At 38.4% G+C, this 23705-nt stretch overlaps 1 protein-coding gene across 1 annotated transcript in view; it reads left to right on the top strand.

Moving 5' to 3' along the window:
* Positions 1 to 23705, top strand: part of IMPG2 (interphotoreceptor matrix proteoglycan 2) — a 101623-nt gene that overhangs the window by 57904 nt on the left and 20014 nt on the right. The window contains exons 10-11 of the mRNA XM_038002433.2: positions 14403 to 14647; positions 18327 to 18412. Coding sequence (XP_037858361.1) covers positions 14403 to 14647; positions 18327 to 18412 — 331 coding nt within the window. The remainder of the gene's footprint in view (positions 1 to 14402; positions 14648 to 18326; positions 18413 to 23705) is intronic.

The following is a 23705-nucleotide window of genomic DNA, read 5'->3' as shown; positions in this document are numbered from 1 at the left end:
TTTCAAGACCAAGGTCCTGAAGTGTTTTCCCAATGTTTTCTTCTAGTATTTGATAGTTTTTCAAGTCTGACATTTAGGTCTTTGATCCATTTTGAGTGGATTTTTTTGTATAGAGTGAGAACTGAGGGGTCTAGTTTCATTCTTCTGCATATGGATATCCAGTTTTCCCAGCACTATTCATTGAAGAGAGTGTCCTTCCTGCAGTATATGTTCTTGACACTTTTGCCAAAAATCAATTGGTTGTATATATGGATTGATTTCTGTATTCTCTATGCTGTTCCATTGATCTGTGTGTCTGTTTTTATTGCTAGTACCAGGCTGTTTTGATGACTACAACTTTGTACTTTATTTGAAGTCTAGTAGTATGATACATACCTTCAGCTTTGTTATTTTTTCTCAGGATTGCTTTGGCTATTTGGGGTCTTTTGTGGTTCCATACCAATTTTAAGACTTTCTTTTCTATTTCTGTGAAGAATGTCATTGGCATTTTGATAAGGATTGCTTCAAATCTGTAGATTGCTTTGAGTAGTATGGTCATTGTAACAATTTTAATTCTTCTGATGCAGGAGAATGGGATGTTTTCCCATTTTTTTGTATCCCTTTTAATTTCTTTCATCAGTGTTTTGTAGTTTTTCTTGCAGAGGTCTTTTACCTGCTTGGTTAAATTTATTTTTACGTATTTTATTTTTCTTGTAGCTATTGTAAATGGGATTGCCTTTTTTTTTCTCAGCTAAATTGTTACTTGTGTATAGAAATGCCACGGGATTCTTGTAAGTTGATTTTGTATCCTGCAACCTTACTAAATTCATTCATCAAATCTAGGAGTTTTTTAAATGGCGTCTTCGGGTTTTTCTCAGTGTAAGACCACATGTTCGGCAAACAGGGATAATTTGACTTCCTCTTTTCCAACTTGTATGCCTTTTATTTATTTCTTTTGCTTGATTGCTCTGGATAGGACTTCTGGTACTGTGTTGAACAGCAGTGGTAAAACTGGGCATTCTTGCCTTGTTCCAGTTCCTAGAGGAAATGCTTCCAACTTTTCCCCATGCAGTATGATGTTAGCTGTGTCATTGTCATATGTGGATTTTATTGTATTGAGGTGCTTTTCCTCTACCTAATTTTTTGAGGGTTTTAATCATGAAGGCATGTTTAATTTTATTAAATAGTTTTTCTGTGTCATTATGATGATCATATGGTTTTTATCCTTCATTCTGCTGATGTGATGTATCATCCTTATTGATTTGCATATGTTGAACAATCCTTGCATTCCTGGGATAAATCCTACTTGGTCATGGTGTATTATCTTTTTGAGGGGCTATTGGATTTGATTTGCTAATATTTTGTTGAGGATTTTTGCATCTGTGTTCATCAGGGATTTTGCCTGGTAGTTTTCAATTTTTGTCATGTGCGTGTCTGGTTTTGGAATAATTAAAATTTTCTGCTTTAATTTTGTGGAATAATTTCAGAAGAATTGGTATTCATTCTTCTTTAAAGGTTCAGTAGAATTCAGTGGTGAAGTCATCCAGTCCTGAACTTTTCTTTTTCAGTAGACTTTTTGTTACTGATTTAATCTTGTTACTTGTTGTTGGTCTGCTCAGGTTTTCTGTTTCTTTTTGGTTCAATTTTGGTAGGTTATATGTGTTCAGGAATTTATTTCCACTAGGTTTTCAAATTTATTGGCATATGGTTATTCAGAGTGGTCTGTAATTATCCTTTCCATTTCTGTGGTATTTGATGTGATGTCTGCTTTTTCATTTCTGATTTTATTTGTTTGGGTCCTCTATCTCTCTTTTTTTGAATCTGTAGATTACTTTGAGTAATGGTAGAATGCTATAGACCATTAGTCTAGCTAATGGTTTGCTGATTTTTACCTATTCAAAAAACCAACTGTTTGTTTTGTTACTCTTTTGTATATTTATTTTGGTATCCATGTCTTTTATTTCTGCTCTGATCTTTATTATTTTTTTTCCTGCTACTAATTTTTTGGTTTGGTTTGTTTTTGCCTTTCTAGTTATTTGAGATGCATTGTTAAGTTGTTTATTTGAAATTGTTTTGGTTGTTTGATGTAGATATTTATTGCTATAAACTTGCCTCTTACTACTGCTTTTGCTGTGTCCCACAGGTTTTGGTATGTTGTGTTTCTATTTTCATTTGTTACATGGAATATTTTGTTTTTATTTTAAATTTCTTCACCCATTGATCATTTAGGAGCATATTGTTTAACTTTCCTTTATTTGTATAGTTTTAAATTTGTCTCTTGTTTTGATTTCTAGTATAATTCCATTGTGGTCAGATAAGATACTTGATATAATTTTGATAAAAATTTTTTTTTGAGACTTGTTCTGTGTCTTAACATATGGTCAATCATGGAAAATATTCCATGTACTAATGAAAACAGTGTGTATTCTGCAGCTGTGCATCTGTTCAGTGAAATGTTCTGTAAATGCCTGTGAGGGCCACTTAGTCTGTGGTGCAGTTTAAATCTGGTATTCCTTTGTTGATTTTTCTTTCTAGATGATTTGTTCTAGGGAGATAATGGGGTGTTGAAGTCCTCAACTGTTATTATATTGGGGTCTATCTCTCTGTTTAGATCTAATAATAGTTGCTTTATATATCTTGGTGCTCCATTTTGGGCGCAGGTATATTTATAATTGTTATATTTTCTTGCTGAATGGATTCCTTTGTTATTATATAATGTCCTTCTTTGTCTCTTTTTTCAACTTTCAACTTGAAGTTTGTTTTTTCTAAGCATGGTTACTCCCACTTGCTTTTGGTTTCTGTTTGTGTGGGATATATGCTTCCATCCCTTCACTTTAGATCTTTATGTGTCTTTATAGGTCATGTAAGTTTCTTGTTGGCAGCATATAGTTTGTCTTTTTTTTTTTTTTTTTAATCCTTTCAGCCAGTCAATACATTTTAAATGGAGAATTTAACCTATTTAACTTAAAGGTTGTAATTCACAGTTGAGAACTTCTGTCATTTTGTTGTTTGTTTTCTAGTTGTTTTGTATATTCTTTGTTCCTTATTTCTTCTCTCATTGTTTATTTTTATGGTTGCTTTGATCCTTTCTTGTAGTGTGGGGATGAGTGCCAGGTGTCTCTAGTCAGTCATATTACTGATGTCACCCACAATTGCTAACCTAGGTACAGTTTTCAAAATTATTCAGCATTGTCAGGAATTAACCAGCTGATAAAATTTATTTGTAACTTTTGGGTGGATTTATATTCTGAGCTGTGTATAAATGAATGTATAGCACTGAGATAGTCTATAGGATATATAATATGCTGTTTCTCTCTCTCTCTTCATAAGCATTTATATGCACATGAAGTTTTTTATTTGCTGTGCACCTCTTTTAAAATGTACTCATTATGTTAATTTAGTAGTATGCATTTAAAGTGAATCAACAACATATCCATCTGGTATACCCAATTTATTTATTTAGCTTCAGGCTTTTTCAATATGTATCTACTTCCTAGAAGAAGCTACAAAAGAAGAGATGTCTGAGTTTCTCCAAAATATCCTTATTTTGGTTGACCTTGATGAAATATGATAGCACTATTTTTAATTTTTAAAATATATATGCATCAAACAACCAATCAGGGCATCTGAGGGGAGAGAATAAGAAAGGGTAAACTTCACCTCCACATGATTGATGTCTTTGGAAATATGTCCTCATTAGTTAATTTAGTAGTATGTATTTGAAGTGAATCAACAATATATCTATCTGGTACACCCAATTTATGTATTTAGCTTCAGATCTTTTCAGTATGTATCTTCTTCCTAGAAGAAGTTATTAAAGAAGAGATGTCTGAGTTTCTCCAAAATATCCTTATTTTGGTTGATCTTGATGAAATGTGATAGCACTATTTTTAAGTTTTAAAATATATATGCATCAAACAGCCAATCAGGGCATCTGAGGGGAGAGAATAAGAAAAGGTAAATTTCACCTCCACATGATTGATGTCTTTGGAAATAGCTGTCAGACACAGAAACTCTCCTCAATATAGCAGCTGCCTGAGTCCAGTTCAAAAGATGAAAGATGATGATCCAGTGGTGGTTAGTTAACTTGGAGTTGCTAAGTGTGGAGAGCCAGCACAGCTTTCTTCAATCAGATACTATTTTATCTGCCAGTATGTATTCTGCTTCTCATGAATTTCCTTGGCCTCTCGGTTTTCTTTTATTCTGTCCCTCATCCTGAGATATCTTTGTACTCCGTTACCATGCCAGAACTCAGTCTGTTCTGGGTCACAGTGATGTTCTTGGCCCTCAAAATAGATGGTTTTCTGGTATCTCAAGCACTTATTTGAGTTCTCTTTCCAGGACAAAAACATGGTAACAAATTATAACATCTCTCTGAGGCATTTTATCTTCTTTAATGAACTTATCTGTACTAGACAAGGTAGATTATAATAGAAGTATTATATTTAGATGTCCAGTGGAAACATTGGGAGGCAAATAATATTTTGCCAATAAAGAGTAACACCAGTAATCTATTCCAGGCTGCCTGATTTGCATAGATTTCTTGATCCAGGAACATTTCTCTTGATCTTTTCCCTATCATTTGAAAAGTCATGCAAGGCACATGGTAGGTTCCCAGTAAATGCTTAACTCTCCTTGTCTGATTTTCTGCATAACCTAAGAACCAACTGAAATGCTAACTGACATAACCTTTCTTCCGCCCTGTTTTTCTTTTTTTCTTATAGTTTTTTTTTTTTAATCTTAGAGTCATAGTTATGCTAGAAGTAAGTTTAATAGGTTGTGCAAAAATCCCAAAAAGAAACCCATCTTTCTGGAGAGGTAGATATGGTCCATCACTCTAAGACTTGGAAGAGCATGCACATCCTCACAGAGCTGGGCTGTGGCCAGGAAACAATGTCTCTAAAATTATTAACCAGAAGATACAAATATATGAAGCTAATATGAATGTCTTTAGGGTTAAAAATTGCTCTGTTATATTTAGAGTCTGAAAATGCTTCAGATTAAGTCAGGCATATCATGTACCGTTGTTTAAGTGACATACATTCAATTGTCTTATCTGCCTACATTAGGGAACAAAATTGACCATTTGTTTCTTCATTATTTTCACAAGCCTATATTGAACTACTATGAGCCAGGCATTGTGCTAGATGGTGGAGACATAGAGCCAAAAAATAATTGTGCTTATAAAGTTGGTGGGGAGATAGAACATGAGCACCAATCACGTCTTCATGTTAAAAAGAAGTTTCCCTGGGAGATGACAGCTAAGCTGAAGTAAAAAAGAAATAGCCAGGTGAAGAAGGTATCTATATGTGTGTGTACATGTGTATGTGGAAGATATAAGGGCTGGGAGGTAATAACAGGCATTGCAGAGAGAAGGAAATGTATGTACAAAGATCCAGAAACAGAGCAGGTGCCTATGGTCTGCGAGTCTATCAGAATGACTGAAGGCTCATCAAGAGCAAGGGGGAATATGGTGTGATGAGTTCTGATCAGTAGGTGACCCTCTTATTGTTTGATTCTATCTTGTAACCATCATTTGATATTTTAGCATATTTTACTGATTTGATTTCTTTATAAATAATATTGGGAATTACCTATGAATCTACATTCTCAGATGTGCAAAATTGAAATACTTTCATTGCTTAGAGGATTGAGGGAAGTTCTAGAGACAAGCAGATGTTTTTACTACTTAGAGCATCAGGGTGTCAAAGTGCTCAGTTATTACTTTTAAGAGCCCTGAACCACTGCATTAGAAGAGGTATCCTATCATATCTGGGAAGAAAACAGTATTGACGTCACTCAGAGTAAGACAGGAACATCAAAGAGGCCCGGCTGCTTGCTTGTATGGCAGGTGGGAGTGTCACCTTTATGGCTTTCCCTGCAGTCCAGGGTGTGTGATCTGTGCCGCGTAGGCCAGGCCAGGTCCAGACCAGTGCTCCCAGGAAGGAGAAGTCTCTTGAGGCCAGTCATGCTTACCAAACTATAAAAGACAATCACTAGGATGCCTATTGATCTATTTAAAAATGAGAAATATATGTGCCAACAGACCAATCAATTATTATAGCATTGACTGGCTCATGCATTCTTTCCTCATAGGAAAATTTGTAGGGAGTTATAATCAAAAGTTTCTTTTACAAGCTTGAAATCAAAAAGAGAAAGTTGGATGATCTCAGCAGCCAGTATCATCTAGCCATGATAGCTTATTGTAGCCATGTCCAATCTAGGGATCTATTTCCCAAGGAACTCCCAAAATACTGGTCAGAAGCTTTCCACTAACTAGTAACATCAATGAGCTGACTAATTTCTTTTTTCCTATACTCTATGATGTCATCCTTATTATGTTGGTACTTTCCTTTAGATCTGTAAATACCTTGATTATGCTGCAGGTTTCTTTTTACATTCAGGCAAGTATATATTTCTGTTCATCTAGTAGGCACTGGGTACCTCTCTGTGCTAGGCACCAAACTGAGCACTGGGGATAGAAACTCAAGGAGAGACTGAGACACCGTCACTGTGAACAAAATCTTTGCACAAAGCAATGAAGGCTAAAATAAAGAAATACATGAGGATATATAAGTTCAGAGGAAGAAGCATGTTAGTTTAAATTTTATTCAATTTTTCATTTTTTATTTTTATGCTTTGTTTTGAGACTAGTTTGCTGCTGTGGAATGTCTGAAGTTGGCGAATTGCTTTTACTGCATGTCTGCCTTGAGTGATTGGTCTCTTGGAAGGTAGTGTTGTCCTTTCCTCTGGAGGGATCTCGGTGTGGCTTGCTGGGTACTTACTGCCTATGATGGATGTGCTGCAGAGACTGGCTGGAAGCCACAGTGATGACTGGTATTGAGCTGTCCTCGTAATTACTTTTTTGGGTAATAGTTTAATTAAAGCTACTGAGAGGGTAGCATAGTAGTTCAGAATGTAGGGGCTGGAGTTGGACAGATCTGTGTTGAAATTATGACTCTGCCACATATTACATGTTATGAAATCTAAAGGAAGTCTTTTAACTGCTCTAAGGGCTTGTTTCCTCAACAATATTCTGAAGCTAAAATATCTTTCATCAGGTTATTATGAAAATTAAATGAGATAAAGCATGTAAAATACCTGTCACATTATCAGCACTTACAAACTGTTAGCTTTTAGTTAGAGAAATCTGAGTTGGAGTCTAGAGGAGTATTCTTATTTGGTTTAAAATTTTATATTCTGATGTTATTTCTCCAAAAGGCTAGTTAAGAAAGTGTCAACACATCAACTCATACTTATTTATTTTCTGTCTTTCTGTCCTGTGTTCCAAGAAGTCTCCTCTTTCTTTGCTTGTGGAAACGTTGATGGTGAAAAAGCCTAATTCCCAGACAAGTGCTGTTTGTTAGTACTTGTTGAGGTTTTACATAATTCACTAATAAGGGAGTTAGCTTTAAAAAGAGAGAGAGAGAGAGAGAGAGAGAGAGCTTGTTTCTAGAGTATCTGAAAAAGAGAAATTCATATAGTCAATTTGGAACAGATTACTAAGTTGCATACAAAATTGGTTAATGCCCTGGAGGGTAGTAAAATATAACTTTAGAGATTTTTTTCCTACTAGGCCAAGAAAAAAATTACTTCATAATAGTTTTTTACAATTTAGTCTTAAACTTTATAGAACTGTAAATTGTCTGGGTTATCAAACCGAAGTATGTCTTCTGAAAGAACTGTCATATTAGAAAATACTCCAGCACAACATTTGAAAGGAAAATAATCATCAATTTGCTTTAGTACCAAGTTTTTCATAATTTTCCTACCACAATAGATAACGATGTTTCAGTACATAATTCATCTAACAACAACAATGAAGTGATGTGAGAGGATTTTGCACTGTCAAGAGGAATTAGAAAGACTGTTTTTAAAAAGGCAGGGGGGGACATGCTAATAGGAAAAGAAGAAGTAGGCTGACAGTGAAGACGGAGGACTTGCCTTTGAAAGAGGAAAGAAGTAAGATGGCCGAATAGGAACAGCTCCAGTCTCCAACTCCCGGCGCGAGCGACACAGAAGACCGGCGATTTCTGCATTTTCAACTGAGGTACTGGGTTCATCTCACTGGGGAGTGCCAGACGATCGGTGCTGGTCAGCTGCTGCAGCCCGACCAGCGAGAGCTGAAGCAGGGCGAGGCATTGCCTCACCTGGAAAGCGCAAGGGGGAAGGGAATCCCTTTTCCTAGCCAGGGGAACTGAGACACACAACACCTGGAAAATCGGGTAACTCCCACCCCAATACTGCGCTTTAAGCAGACAGGCACACCAGGAGATCATATCCCACACCTGGCCGGGAGTGTCCCACACCCACGGAGCCTCCCTCATTGCTAGCACAGCAGTCTGTGATCTACCGGCAAGGCAGCAGCGAGGCTGGGGGAGGGGCGCCCGCCATTGCTGAGGCTTAAGTAGGTAAACAAAGCTGCTGGGAAGCTCGAACTGGGTGGAGCTCACAGCAGCTCAAGGAAACCTGCCTGTCTCTGTAGACTCCACCTCTGGGGACAGGGCACAGTAAATAATAACAAACGCAGCAGCTCTGCAGACGCAAACGACTCTGTCTGACAGCTTTGAAGAGAGCAGTGGATCTCCCAACACGGAGGTTGAGATCTGAGAAGGGACAGACTCCCTGCTCAAGTGGGTCCCTGACCCCTGAGTAGCCTAACTGGGAGACATCCCCCACTAGGGGCAGTCTGACACACCACACCTCACAGGGTGGAGTACACCCCTGAGAGGAAGATTCCAAAGCAAGAATCAGACAGGTACACTCGCTGTTCAGAAATATTCTATCTTCTGCAGCCTCTGCTGCTGATACCCAGGCAAACAGGGTCTGGAGTGGACCTCAAGCAATCTCCTACAGCTACAACCTACAGCTGAGGATCCTGACTGTTAGAAGGAAAGCTATCAAACAGGAAGGACACCTACACCAAAACCCCATCAGTACATCACCATCATCAAAGACCAGAGGCAGATAAAACCACAAAGATGGGGAAAAAGCAGGGCAGAAAAGCTGGAAATTCAAAAAATAAGAGCGCATCTCCCCCGGCAAAGGAGCGCAGCTCATCGCCAGCAACGGATCAAAGCTGGACGGAGAATGACTTCGACGAGATGAGAGAAGAAGGCTTCAGTCCATCAAATTTCTCAGAGCTAAAGGAGGAATTACGTACCCAGCGCAAAGAAACTAAAAATCTTGAAAAAAAAGTGGAAGAATTAATGGCTAGAGTAATTAATGCAGAGAAGCTCACAAACGAAATGAAAGAGACGAAAACCATGGCACGAGAAATAAGTGACAAATGCACAAGCTTCAGTAACCGTCTCGATCAACTGGAAGAAAGAATGTCAGCGATGGAGGATCAAATGAATGAAATGAAGCGAGAAGAGAAACCAAAAGAAAAAAGAAGAAAAAGAAATGAACAAAGCCTGCAAGAAGTATGGGATTATGTAAAAAGACCAAATCTACGTCTGATTGGGGTGCCTGAAAGTGAGGGGGAAAATGGAACCAAGTTGGAAAACACTCTTCAGGATATCATCCAGGAGAACTTCCCCAACCTAGTAGGGCAGGCCAACATTCAAATCCAGGAAATACAGAGAACGCCACAAAGATACTCCTCGAGAAGAGCAACTCCAAGACACATAATTGCCAGATTCACCAAAGTTGAAATGAAGGAAAAAATCTTAAGGGCAGCCAGAGAGAAAGGTCGGGTTACTCACAAAGGGAAGCCCATCAGACTAACAGCAGATCTCTCGGCAGAAACTCTTCAAGCCAGAAGAGAGTGGGGGCCAATATTCAACATTCTTAAAGAAAAGAATTTTAAACCCAGAATTTTATATCCAGCCAAACTAAGTTTCATAAGTGAAGGAGAAATAAAATCCTTTACAGATAAGCAAATGCTTAGAGATTTTGTCACCACTAGGCCTGCCTTACAAGAGACCCTGAAGGAAGCACTAAACATGGAAAGGAACAACCGGTACCAGCCATTGCAAAAACATGCCAAAATGTAAAGACCATCAAGGCTAGGAAGAAACTGCATCAACTAACGAGCAAAATAACCAGTTAATATCATAATGGCAGGATCAAGTTCACACATAACAATCTTAACCTTAAATGTAAATGGACTAAATGCTCCAATTAAAAGACACAGACTGGCAAACTGGATAAAGAGTCAAGATCCATCAGTCTGCTGTATTCAGGAGACCCATCTCACACGCAGAGACATACATAGGCTCAAAATAAAGGGATGGAGGAAGATTTACCAAGCAAATGGAGAACACAAAAAAGCGGGGGTTGCAATACTAGTCTCTGATAAAACAGACTTTAAACCATCAAAGATCAAAAGAGACAAAGAAGGCCATTACCTAATGGTAAAGGGATCAATTCAACAGGAAGAGCTAACTATCCTAAATATATATGCACCCAATACAGGAGCACCCAGATTCATAAAGCAAGTCCTTAGAGGCTTACAAAGAGACTTAGACTCCCATACAATAATAATGGGAGACTTCAACACTCCACTGTCAACATTAGACAGATCAACGAGACAGAAAGTTAACAAGGATATCCAGGAATTGAACTCATCTCTGCAGCAAGCAGACCTAATAGACATCTATAGAACTCTCCACCCCAAATCAACAGAATATACATTCTTCTCAGCACCACATCGTACTTACTCCAAAATTGACCACGTAATTGGAAGTAAAGCACTCCTCAGCAAATGTACAAGAACAGAAATTATAACAAACTGTCTCTCAGACCACAGTGCAATCAAATTAGAACTCAGGACTAAGAAACTCAATCAAAACCGCTCAACTACATGGAAACTGAACAACCTGCTCCTGAATGACTACTGGGTACATAACGAAATGAAGGCAGAAATAAAGATGTTCTTTGAAACCAATGAGAACAAAGATACAACATACCAGAATCTCTGGGACACATTTAAAGCAGTGTGTAGAGGGAAATTTATAGCACTAAATGCCCACAAGAGAAAGCAGGAAAGATCTAAAATTGACACTCTAACATTGCAATTAAAAGAACTAGAGAAGCAAGAGCAAACACATTCGAAAGCTAGCAGAAGGCAAGAAATAACTAAGATCAGAGCAGAACTGAAGGAGATAGAGACACAAAAAACCCTCCAAAAAATCAATGAATCCAGGAGTTGGTTTTTTGAAAAGATCAACAAAATTGACAGACCACTAGCAAGACTAATAAAGAAGAAAAGAGAGAAGAATCAAATCGACGCAATTAAAAATGATAAAGGGGATATCACCACCGACCCCACAGAAATACAAACTACCATCAGAGAATATTATAAACACCTCTACGCAAATAAACTGGAAAATCTAGAAGAAATGGATAATTTCCTGGACACTTACACTCTTCCAAGACTAAACCAGGAAGAAGTTGAATCCCTGAATAGACCAATAGTAGGCTCTGAAATTGAGGCAATAATTAATAGCCTACCAACCAAAAAAAGTCCAGGACCAGATGGATTCACAGCTGAATTCTACCAGAGGTACAAGGAGGAGCTGGTACCATTCCTTCTGAAACTATTCCAATCAATAGAAAAAGAGGGAATCCTCCCTAACTCATTTTATGAGGCCAACATCATCCTGATACCAAAGCCTGGCAGAGACACAACAAAAAAAGAGAATTTTAGACCAATATCCCTGATGAACATCGATGCAAAAATCCTCAATAAAATACTGGCAAACCGGATTCAGCAGCACATCAAAAAGCTTATCCACCATGATCAAGTGGGCTTCATCCCTGGGATGCAAGGCTGGTTCAACATTCGCAAATCAATAAACATAATCCAGCATATAAACAGAACCAAAGACAAGAACCACATCATTATCTCAATAGATGCAGAAAAGGCTTTTGACAAAATTCAACAGCCCTTCATGCTAAAAACACTCAATAAATTCGGTATTGATGGAACGTACCTCAAAATCATAAGAGCTATTTATGACAAACCCACAGCCAATATCATACTGAATGGGCAAAAACTGGAAAAATTCCCTTTGAAAACTGGCACAAGACAGGGATGCCCTCTCTCACCACTCCTATTCAACATAGTGTTGGAAGTTCTGGCTAGGGCAATCAGGCAAGAGAAAGAAATCAAGGGGATTCAGTTAGGAAAAGAAGAAGTCAAATTGTCCCTGTTTGCAGACGACATGATTGTATATTTAGAAAACCCCATTGTCTCAGCCCAAAATCTCCTTAAGCTGATCAGCAACTTCAGCAAAGTCTCAGGATACAAAATTAATGTGCAAAAATCACAAGCATTCTTATACACCAGTGACAGTCAAACAGAGAGCCAAATCAGGAATGAACTTCCATTCACAATTGCTTCAAAGAGAATAAAATACCTAGGAATCCAACTTCCAAGGGATGTAAAGGACCTCTTCAAGGAGAACTACAAACCACTGCTCAGTGAAATAAAAGAGGACACAAACAAATGGAAGAACATACCATGCTCATGGATAGGAAGAATCAATATCGTGAAAATGGCCATACTGCCCAAGGTAATTTATAGATTCAATGCCATCCCCATCAAGCTACCAATGAGCTTCTTCACAGAATTGGAAAAAACTGCTTTAAAGTTCATATGGAACCAAAAAAGAGCCCGCATCTCCAAGACAATCCTAAGTCAAAAGAACAAAGCTGGAGGCATCACGCTACCTGACTTCAAACTATACTACAAGGCTACAGTAACCAAAACAGCATGGTACTGGTACCAAAACAGAGATATAGACCAATGGAACAGAACAGAGTCCTCAGAAATAATACCACACATCTACAGCCATCTGATCTTTGACAAACCTGAGAGAAACAAGAAATGGGGAAAGGATTCCCTATTTAATAAATGGTGCTGGGAAAACTGGCTAGCCATAAGTAGAAAGCTGAAACTGGATCCTTTCCTTACTCCTTATACGAAAATTAATTCAAGATGGATTAGAGACTTAAATGTTAGACCTAATACCATAAAAATCCTAGAGGAAAACCTAGGTAGTACCATTCAGGACATAGGCATGGGCAAAGACTTCATGTCTAAAACACCAAAAGCAACGGCAACAAAAGCCAAAATTGACAAATGGGATCTCATCAAACTAAAGAGCTTCTGCACAGCAAAAGAAACTACCATCAGAGTGAACAGGCAACCTACAGAATGGGAGAAAATTTTTGCAATCTACTCGTCTGACAAAGGGCTAATATCCAGAACCTACAAAGAACTCAAACAAATTTACAAGAAAAAAACAAACAACCCCATCCAAAAGTGGGCAAAGGATATGAACAGACATTTCTCAAAAGAAGACATTCATACAGCCAACAGACACATGAAAAAATGCTCATCATCACTGGCCATCAGAGAAATGCAAATCAAAACCACAATGAGATACCATCTCACACCAGTTAGAATGGCGATCATTAAAAAGTCAGGAAACAACAGGTGCTGGAGAGGATGTGGAGAAATAGGAACACTTTTACACTGTTGGTGGGATTGTAAACTAGTTCAACCATTATGGAAAACAGTATGGCGATTCCTCAAGGATCTAGAACTAGATGTACCATATGACCCAGCCATCCCATTACTGGGTATATACCCAAAGGATTATAAATTATGCTGCTATAAGGACACATGCACACGTATGTTTATTGCAGCACTATTCACAATAGCAAAGACTTGGAATCAACCCAAATGTCCATCAGTGACAGATTGGATTAAGAAAATGTGGCACATATACACCATGGAATACTATGCAGCCATAAAAAAGGATGAGTTTGTGTCCTTTGTAGGGACATGGATGCAGCTGGAAACCATCATTCTTAGCAAACTATCACAAGAACAGAAAACCAAACACCGCATGTTCTCACTCGTAGGTGGGAACTGAACAATGAGATCACTTGGACTCGGGAAGGGGAACATCACACACCGGGGCCTATCATGGGGAGGGGGGAGGGGGGAGGGATTGCATTGGGAGTTATACCTGATGTAAGTGACGAGTTGATGGGTGCAGCACACCAACATGGCACAAGTATACATATGTAGCAAACCTGCACGTTGTGCACATGTACCCTACAACTTGAAGTTTAATAATAATAAATAAATTAAAAAAAAAAAAAAAAAAAAAAAAAGAGGAAAGAAGTGAGAACGTAGGGGAAGAAGATGCTCAGATCTTTCTGCAGGGTTGCCTCTGTGGCCTCCTTACAATTCTTTTCCCTATTCTTAGAGCTATGACCCCTCATTCTCTGGGAAGGAGGAGAGGATGGCAAAAGGTTGTCCAGGGTTTTCAGAGAAAAGTGATGGAATCCATGCTCTTTGAGACTCCCCCTCTGGGTCCAATATTTGTTTCTTCATGGGTTCAATGCTCCTTTCTTTGTGCTTCCTTAGCTGAACCTAATCTGTTCTCTCTTTCCATCCATAGTGGCGTAGATGTTTACTATGCAGTTACCTTCAACGGTGAGGCCATTAGCAATACCACCTGGGACCTCATCAGCCTTCACTCCAACAAGGTGGAAAACCATGGCCTTGTGGAACTGGACGATAAACCCACTGTTGTTTATACAATCAGTAACTTCAGAGATTATATTGCTGAGACATTGCAGCAGAATTTTTTGCTGGGGAACTCTTCCTTGAATCCAGATCCTGATTCCCTGCAACTTATCAATGGTGAGTTTCATATCCATCATGAAGTCCTTGTATAGTTTCTTTTCCGGTATGCCCTGGAGTAAACTAATTTCCCGAAATATATAAAGTTCTGACCATTCTGTAGACTTTATGCGGTAGGAGTCAACCTGATATGAATGGAGCTTTAGCCGCGCAGCTCTTTTGGATAGATTAATCAGGGGCTTTCTGGAATATTTTTAGACAAAAGGCCACAGAGTGTGGAAAGTGGCAGTTAGAAATCGTTTAGAGAAATAGGAGCAAAGTATAAGAAAAAGGAAAGTAGCACTTGGAAGTATGTACTGAAACAGGCCATAATGCTTCCCTGACAACTGAGACATGAACTCTCTGAGGTAAGTCAGCTAGTAAAGGCTTAAACATCAAAGTATAGGAAAAAAGGAAGAGCTCAAGAAAGGCAATGGGAGATCTAGGTCAAAGAAGAAGTGATAATGGGTGCCGTGCGGAATCCCGGATAATCCAATACTGACTTTAAATTCAGATCACTGTGGAGATCCTGTTATGATCCATAATAAACAGGGGGATATGACAGATCGTGAAGAAGAGGGTGTTTAACCTGGATTTGGAGGCTACAGGGTGCCCAGTGAACCTTGGACTTAAAACTTGCTAAGATTCTGGCTACTAGTATGCAGCATCTTAACTCATCAGAGCCACGGTATCCTGCTAACTCACTTGCTACTTTGCATTTGCTTCTATTCTCCATGATTTCTTTACTCATTGGTAGTTTAGCCTTTAAAATGTTCAGTGGAATATGCATTACTGAAGTGACAGCAGGGAAGAAGTACCAGCTGCCGAGGAGGAAAATCTACAAGTGAGGCAATACTAATGATGCATTTTTACAGCCTCTGTAGCTGCCACACATTTTAAAGAGAAAAGAGCCTCTGTCCTGTCCTTTCAGGCAGCTATTACCTAGCCGTGTGCGCGTGTGTGTGCGTGTGTGTGTGCGTGCGTGTGCGCGTGTGTGTGCGTGCGTGTGTGCGTGCGCACGTGTGTGCGCGCGTGTGTGCGTGCGTGTGTGTGTGTAACAAATAAACAAAAATAGACACTAGAGAAGCCAGAGACGCTTGTTGGATTTACACAGGAAGAGGATCAGAAAATTAATAATCAAAGAGAATAGTAGATTTAAAAGGCAAGGTAGGGAAGGAGAAGTTTTAGAGAGACAAAGAAGAGTCTTGTCTTTCCAGGCAGTTGTGTGTGTGTGTGTGTGTGTGTGTGTGTATTTGTGTATATGTGTGTGTGTGAAAGAGACAGAGAAAGTGAGAAAGGGAAAGGGAGAGAAAAAATTTTTAATAAAATTTTACTGCATGTGATTTAATATCTTTTTCCCAAATACGATTTTGTCTCTGTCTCTGTCTTTCTCTCTCTCTCTCTTTCTTTCTCTCTCTCTTTCTTCCTTTTCTTTTCTTCTCTTTTCTTTCTTTCTTTTTTCCAGACCAAAACTTTACATTGCTTTCAACTTATTTTGGCTGCTGGACCAACCGTTTTTTTTAATGTGACACTCTGCTGGGACAGGGTCACAAAGTGGTCTGGGCTTTATATGAATTACATAGGACTTTAAGATGGAGAAACACTCTCTTCAGTGGATGAGAGTGATATAGAACCATTCATTCTTAAACATTAGGGAGCTTTTATATTTTGGAGTAGGTATCCTGCGCTCACTCCTTTGTCGTTGTTGAATCTCTGCTGGAATACTAGGGCTAGATAAAACAGTGAACAGATAAGAAGCTTGTTATAATCTGAAACTGCTGAAGTCCCTCTGGCAATGCTAATAGAGATTAGCCGGGGCTAACCATAGGGACGGCATATGGGCAGAAGATTCTAGGAATCAGGATATTGGGATCAGACAGAGAAAAGATATAGTTAGGAGATCATGACCTAAGTGGGTTAAGAACCGACATTGAGCAGAAGGTGCAAACACCAAGGTCAGTAACTGGCGTGGTAGGAGAATGGCATGAAGATTAAGGTCTACAATAAACAGAGGTTGCTTAGTAAACTACATCCACAAACAGTATTGCAAGATCTTCCTATTGTGTGGAGCCTGTGGGTGGAGCTACTTTCATAAAGGTGTCCTGAAAAGAGGTAAACGACTTTCTTAGAATTTGTAAGCAAGTTCAACAAAAGCTTTACAATATCTAATACCAACTAATTCAAGTGCCTTAGGCTTTCATTAGATGTATATTTCAATTACTCAGAATGTTGTCTCTAAAATTTCTATTGTCAGGCCAACTTCAGAGTTCTGAATTGTGGCAGCTTTCTATGTAACTTGATCATTATCTCAGAAGATATGATCCTCCTTGTATTAGTGCATTCTCACACTGCTATACAGAACCTGAGGCTGTATAGAACCTGAGGCTGTATGAAGAAAGGAGGTTTAATTGACTTACAGTTCCACAGGCTGTACAGGAAGCATGGCCGGAAGGCCTCAGGAAACTTAAAATCATGGCAGAAGGTGAAGAGGTGAAGGGCAAGCAAGCACGTCTTGCCATGGTGGAGCAGAAGGGAGGCAGGGGAAGAGACAGAGACAGAGAGAGGGAGAGAGAGAAGTGCCACACACTTTTAAACAACTAGATCTCATCAGGACTCACTTACTGTCACGAGAACAGCAAAGAGGAAATCTGCCCCCATGATCCAATCACCTTCCACCAGGCCCCACTTCCAGCACTTGGGATCGCAACTCAACATGAGATGTGGGTGGGGACATCATAGAGACAAACCATATCACTTCTTGATCTTGTGGAGCTTATTTTTCATAGAAGACAAGATAATTGTATACTCAGTTTTTAAAAGTTTTGGAAAATACGTAAGCCAAATAGGGTTTTTGACCTTTGCTTGATTCCTGTTATGTCAGGCCAGTGGGAACAGGTGGATAAAGAGACTCTACTTCTATTTTTGGTTGCATACACCAGATCACTCTTCTGGCAATCCCTTCTTTTTAGCTTTTATTGATTTTCTCTCCCCTGTGGGCAAAATCAGCTGCTTCTTTGTCTGTGTCACCATACATTTTATATATGCCCCTTACATTGTTTTAGAATTTGTGTTTATTTCCCTGATATATGCAATGCTTCCAGAAGAGAAACTTGGCTTTATTAATGTTTATAGCCTCAACTTTGGTAAAGTCTGTGATAACTAGCAAGGATTCATTAAATTTTTGTTGAATTAAATTATGTAATCTACTCTCTATGTTGCTCTTTAATATCATTACAGTGATAAAGATTTTTGGTGTCCTAGCTCAGTTTTCAAAGGTACTTTCTTCCCAAAAGGCAATTATGTTTGCATACTTTTCTACCATTCTTAGCATAAACCAAATGAATTGAAATTTTAGTACAACTTTTTTACTTAAAAATTAATTTAAAAATAAGCGCTTCATAGGAATCTTGAACAGAATAAAAACTGACTTGAGAAAGGAAAGGAAGTAATAGAGGATGTCCTAAATGTAATAATGGGAATAATCTTTATTTTATGTTAGATTCTTATAATTCAGGCAGATTGTGCTAATATAAATAAAATATGTGAATAAAGTAATAAATATTTTCTAAGTAAGTGTGTCCCATATGTTCTGCTAAAATCTAAACTATGAAGAGGAAGAACTTGGCTTTCAGTTGTCCCTGCACCTCAAATACAGTACGGCCTCAACTAAAAATGTTCTTTAATGTTGTTCTTTCCTCAGTGAGAGGAGTTTTGCGTCACCAAACTGAAGATCTAGTTTGGAACACCCAAAGTTCAAGTCTTCAGGCAACGCCATCATCTATTCTGGTATGTTTTTATATTTTATGCTAGAACTAGGCCCTCAAGCTTCTCTTCTTTCTTCCCTCACCTGCTTACTTTGGCATTATACATTTCCCAAGCTGTTCTCATTTCAATTATTCTCTTGCATCATCCCTAGGCCATTACTCATAGGTGTCAGCTCATAGGTACCAAGTGTTGGTTCAGAAAATTTCAGCCTTCTGCAGTGGTGAAATAAAGTCTGCATTGCCAAACTCCACACAGGGAAGAAAACTTATTCATGGTTCCTACTTGTTCGGTGGTAATTAAGCTATTGAGTGCCTGCTGAGTTGTTCTCTGAGAGTTACCCAGAAATAGATTTTATAGCCAAGATGATACATTGATGTACTAGGTATAGAGCGTAGATTTTTTGTTTCAATGATTATAGTGAAAAAAAGGTTACACTGCGAAGCAGTGTGTGTACGGAATGGAGAGAAAGAAGCATATCTGCCAGCTGACGGATGACAGGGACTCTAAATCAGGCCTCCTTGTAACCTGGACTGAAAACTCCCGCTTGCATAGAAACAGCATGGGACGAACTTTCCTTTTTGTTCTTACCACCCAGCTGCATCAGGAATTCCTCGTCCCCCTGTAAACCTCCACTTGCCACTTCACTTGTAGGGAGTTATACAGTAGGAAAGAAACAGCATAGTTTAAACAACAATGATAACATCTACAACCACAAACCACTACAGAATTACCTGTCTGCAATGAATACAGGAATCTTTTGTTATCACATAGAAACAGTAAGGGGACTCCCTTCTCATCGACATTCCTTGCTTTTCTTCCCTCTTAAAATTTATTTTCCGTCTCCTATCAGCTATTTGAATTACTTGTTTCTCGACTTTAATGGAGCGATGGAAATTCAGAAAGCCTGCCCTTAATTCATGTAACCATTAATCTCTGCAGCCATTTCTTCTACTAGGTTATAGAGTAACTCATTATTACAATGTAGAATTACTAAAAACAATCTTTTCACTGAGTTACATATTGGACAAAATAGATTAGAAGAGATTTACAGAGAGTACATTCATTTGGTGTGTATTTATTCCTTCACTTATTCATTCATTCAAATATGTTTGTTTTGTGCTTTCTATGTGCCAAGCGCTTGTGAAACTAAGACAAATAAGGTGTGGCTCTGCCTACAAAAATTTCCAGTCTGGTGGTAGTAGACAGATTTCTAAACAAGGTGATGCAGACATTGTCCTAGAGGTCCATCCAGGGTACAGGGAGCAATGACAGCACCATGACTCTCTGCTTTTAATCACATTCTCTAACCACAGGAGGAGCTTCGCGATGATATTTTAGAATCATATTGTGAGGATGAGAATTTCTATATAAGCCAGAGCATGTAAACTGGAGACTAGCTGGATCCAACTATAGACATGCAGCTTGGGACCAAATTTTTTAAAAAAAGTCAATATTTTAAAACTAGGAGATTTTTACATAAAAATGCAGATTTCTGGCTTCTTTTGAACACCAGGAAGATCTGCTACTGTTAAGTTCATATTCCCTTGTGGCAGAAAGTGGCTGGAGCTTGGCTGTGGCTGCCCCTTAATGACAGCAAGCACCAGTAGGCTCACTTGTTCATTTATGTTGCAGTACTTTCATTTGCATTTATGCCAACTCATTACTTTTTTGAATAGTGATTACTGTAGGGCATTCATTAACAATTTAAGGAAACATTAGAATGTTAATGGGAGATGATAAGACATGAAAACAAGGAATGATTAATTAGAAATGTCTAGTTATTACTTTCTTTTTAATTTATTCCTTCCCTCCCTTTCTTCATGCCCTTGTCAACTGTTAGCAAGATTTTACTCTACCATAGAAGTGAGGTGGGTTTTCTTCCCCAGATTTTATTTTTAAAAATTATTTTATATGCAGAGCTGCAATAATCATATTACTAATCATTTTATTGTTTTTATTATTAGTAATAAAGGCTTTATTCCAAGAGTTAAAAAAAAATGTTATTTTAGAGCTAGGAATGTTGGGAAATGGAATTTGACACCTTTCTGGCACCCTGACTTGGAAAATCACTTGTACAGTGTGCTTTCTTTAGGACTAACAAGCTTTTCAATTGGCAGTAGCAGAAATGAAACTGGCCAATATAATAAAGTTGTCAATATATTACACTGAACTGAAAGAAAGCATAAGTTAAATTTGTTACTATGGGAACATCTATGGATAGAAAAATTAATGAAGGGCTATTCCTGGCATGTATGTGTTAACTTTTCAAAATGTATAAGAAAGCATCATTGCCATGCCAGTTTTTAGGGAATACTTATTTGGAAGGGATGGCCTTTCTTCTTTATTTGAAAAGTCAAGTTGTTTACTTTCACATTTTATATTGTCTGTGACTTGACTTTTGAAAAGATTTTATATATTGTTTCACTTTTAATTTTTTATGAAGTGAAAAGGCATTTTGTTTACAGATACACTGAAACAGTATATTACTGCTTGAGGATTTCTTTTTCGTTGAGGATTCAGCTGCTTTCCTAATGTGTGTCAGGTTATGCGCTCCATCTGATAAAACTCAATTTCTTAAGCATGGCTTGAAGGGCTTAAGCTATCTCACTTGAGTTTTTTTGTAAAGTACATTTGGAATTTGCAAGAATATATGAGTCACTTTAACACATCTCTGGAAGTAGTTTTATATAATTAAAAGGAATAAAGTTAATTCCCTCTTATGGAATGATCATCATCATTGTAACTACTTTATTGAAGAACAGAACTTGGTATTGAGCAAATGGCCTTCTTTTCCCTGACTACAAATGTAATTTTTGGTCCTAGAAAAATAAAGGGGAAGGCTAGAAACTTTTTTTCTATGTAAACAGCCTCCATATCCCATAGAGCAGATATCTGAATATTAGGACATGGCCTCCCACACTCCCTCCATCTGTGTTGACCTGGGTTGTATAAACCTGTAGAATATGTTAACCCAAACGAGCACATGGATTGCCAAGTCTGTTTGCTCTAGTTTCTCCTCTGAGAATCCTTTTACCACTTGGGAATATACACTTGTAGAGACCTCTGGATGAATAGCTGTTAGTGGGAAAAGCACTGGCACTGAGAAATCTAGAGACTTGGCTGCTTCCAGTCTGTATTTTTTTCTCTTTTTTTGTGTGTCCTTGAGCGTTTCACTTCTATGATCCTCAGTTCCCTCTCTTTAACAGGCATGGTTATACTACATGTGTTCTTGAGTCCTTCTAAGTGTAAAACGTGATAATTTTGTTATGTTCACATACGCGTGCATGCTCAGCCCCTCTTCCTAACGTAAGATTTTTACAAGCCAAAGGCCTCAAAAAGCACATGAGCCTTTGGCAAGACAAGAGCTGGTGTTTTTACTTAACTCTTTTGCCTTTCACTTTCTGGACTTTAATTTGTTGTCTTCCATTTCTCTGGAAATAAACTCTTGCTCTATCTCTGTTTGTGAGGACTCAGAATAACTTAGACCCTCTAGGCAGAAATATGAACCAACTTTATTCTATTTGGTGCTAAGTTATGTAGGAGCACTCTGCACACAGGTCAGCAATTGTGAGCCACCTCTACTGAATAGAGTTATGTAAGGTTAACTCTACTCCTGGTAATTGCATGGTGTTTTCTGAGACAGTGTATTGCTCTGTCACCCGGGCTGGAGTGCAGTGGTGTGATCATAGCTCACTGAAGCCTCAAACTCCTTGGGTTCAAGTGATCCTCCTGCTTCAGCCTCCAGAGTACTATAGGAATGTAATATAGGAGTGCACCAAGGCACCCAGTTATTTTTTTATTTTATGTTTTTTGTAGAGACAGAGTCTTACTCTGTTGCCCAGACTTGCATGCTCTTAAAGTTTACTAGAAAAATGCCAGAAGTCATCTCTCCAATTAGATCTTCTTTTTCTTTTTCTGTCCTGAATCATGAAACATGTCTTCTTATCCTCAGGTGCACTTCTGTTAGGAGATTCCCCAAGAGGGAATTTTGTGTCCTGAGATCTTTCTCTTTCTCTATAGGTTGTTTTGCAATTGTATCTAGTCATTTGATGATGGCCTCTGGCTTCCTCTTTCTTTACAGATGTTTTGCGTTTTCTCTCATACATTTCACTTCAACAGATTCAGGAGATTTGGTTATTAGACTCCAGTCTAATTCCTAGATATATCTTGCTTCTATTTCTTTCTTTTTTTTTTTTAGCCAAAGCTACATTGCCAAAAATGTTGGCTAACATTGCATCATATACTTTTTATCACTCTCCTTTTTCCTTTCCAGATTTTTATTTTCTGGCTAAATTTACATTTAGCCAGAATGATATCATTTTTGGTTCATGTTGTTGTTTTAAGTGATTCTCATTCCTTATTTGCTGGGCATTTATATTTCATTTTGGATTGTCTAATCACTTTTTGATAGAAATGACTTAAACTTTAATGGATTTTTAAATGAAGTCTATTATAAAATGATGGCACCTTTGCATAATATCACTCATCCAGGGTCTCAGCAGTAACAGAATCATCTAGAAGAATCTACTAATGGAGATGTGGATAGGGTTAAGGAAGCATAAAAAGAATGTTGAGGTATGCAGAGACTAACAACAGTGGGAAGCAATTACCACTACCATCCATTGGATTACAGAGGAAGGGGAGGAAGTGCTGTTACCAGAGCCCATGGACAGCTGGAGCTGTAACTGTGGAGGGAGAAGCATAGCTATGCTAGACTCATAGTATTGAGGCTTGGAGGAAGCAGGGACCTCTCCTTCCCCCTGTCCTTTGATCTGCTTATGCTTCCCATTGGCCAAACTCAAACAGAAAACAAATGCAAGGCAGCATTTGCAAGACTGGTACAGATCACAGGGTCAGCCTCCTAGGGCAGAGGGCAGGAAGAGAAGGATCTGAAGTGGTGGTGACAAACACAGAAGAATCAGCATGGTGACCCACTTAAAATAGGAACCAATGAAAACAACATGGACAAGGCAGGAAGAGATGTTGTAACTGAGTTCCACAAAAGAAAATAAGATTGTTTGACAGAGTGCTTTTAGTTTAAAGATGGTAGATGAAACTGTGGGTAACTCTCTATAGACCCAATGACCTTCTGTTATTACTATCTTTCCTGTGCATTTCTCACTAGGGGAAGGGACAAAGTAGGACATGCCTGGTGGTTTCTTGCCTCATGGTCCCCCATCTGTGACTGGGAGAGTGTATAGTTCAAAGCTTTCTCACACAGCTCTTTGACAGAGAGGCAAGGGGCACTGTGAAGACAAAGCATAAAAGACTAATTAGGCCTTGTGTAATAGTCTGTTTTCACGCTGCTGATGAA

The sequence above is a fragment of the Chlorocebus sabaeus genome, chromosome 22 (genome assembly GCF_047675955.1).
Source record: "Chlorocebus sabaeus isolate Y175 chromosome 22, mChlSab1.0.hap1, whole genome shotgun sequence".
NCBI classification, from domain to species: Eukaryota; Metazoa; Chordata; class Mammalia; order Primates; family Cercopithecidae; genus Chlorocebus; species Chlorocebus sabaeus.
The sequence above is the reverse complement of the archived record's forward strand: the minus strand, read 5'-3'. Positions and strand labels throughout refer to the sequence as shown.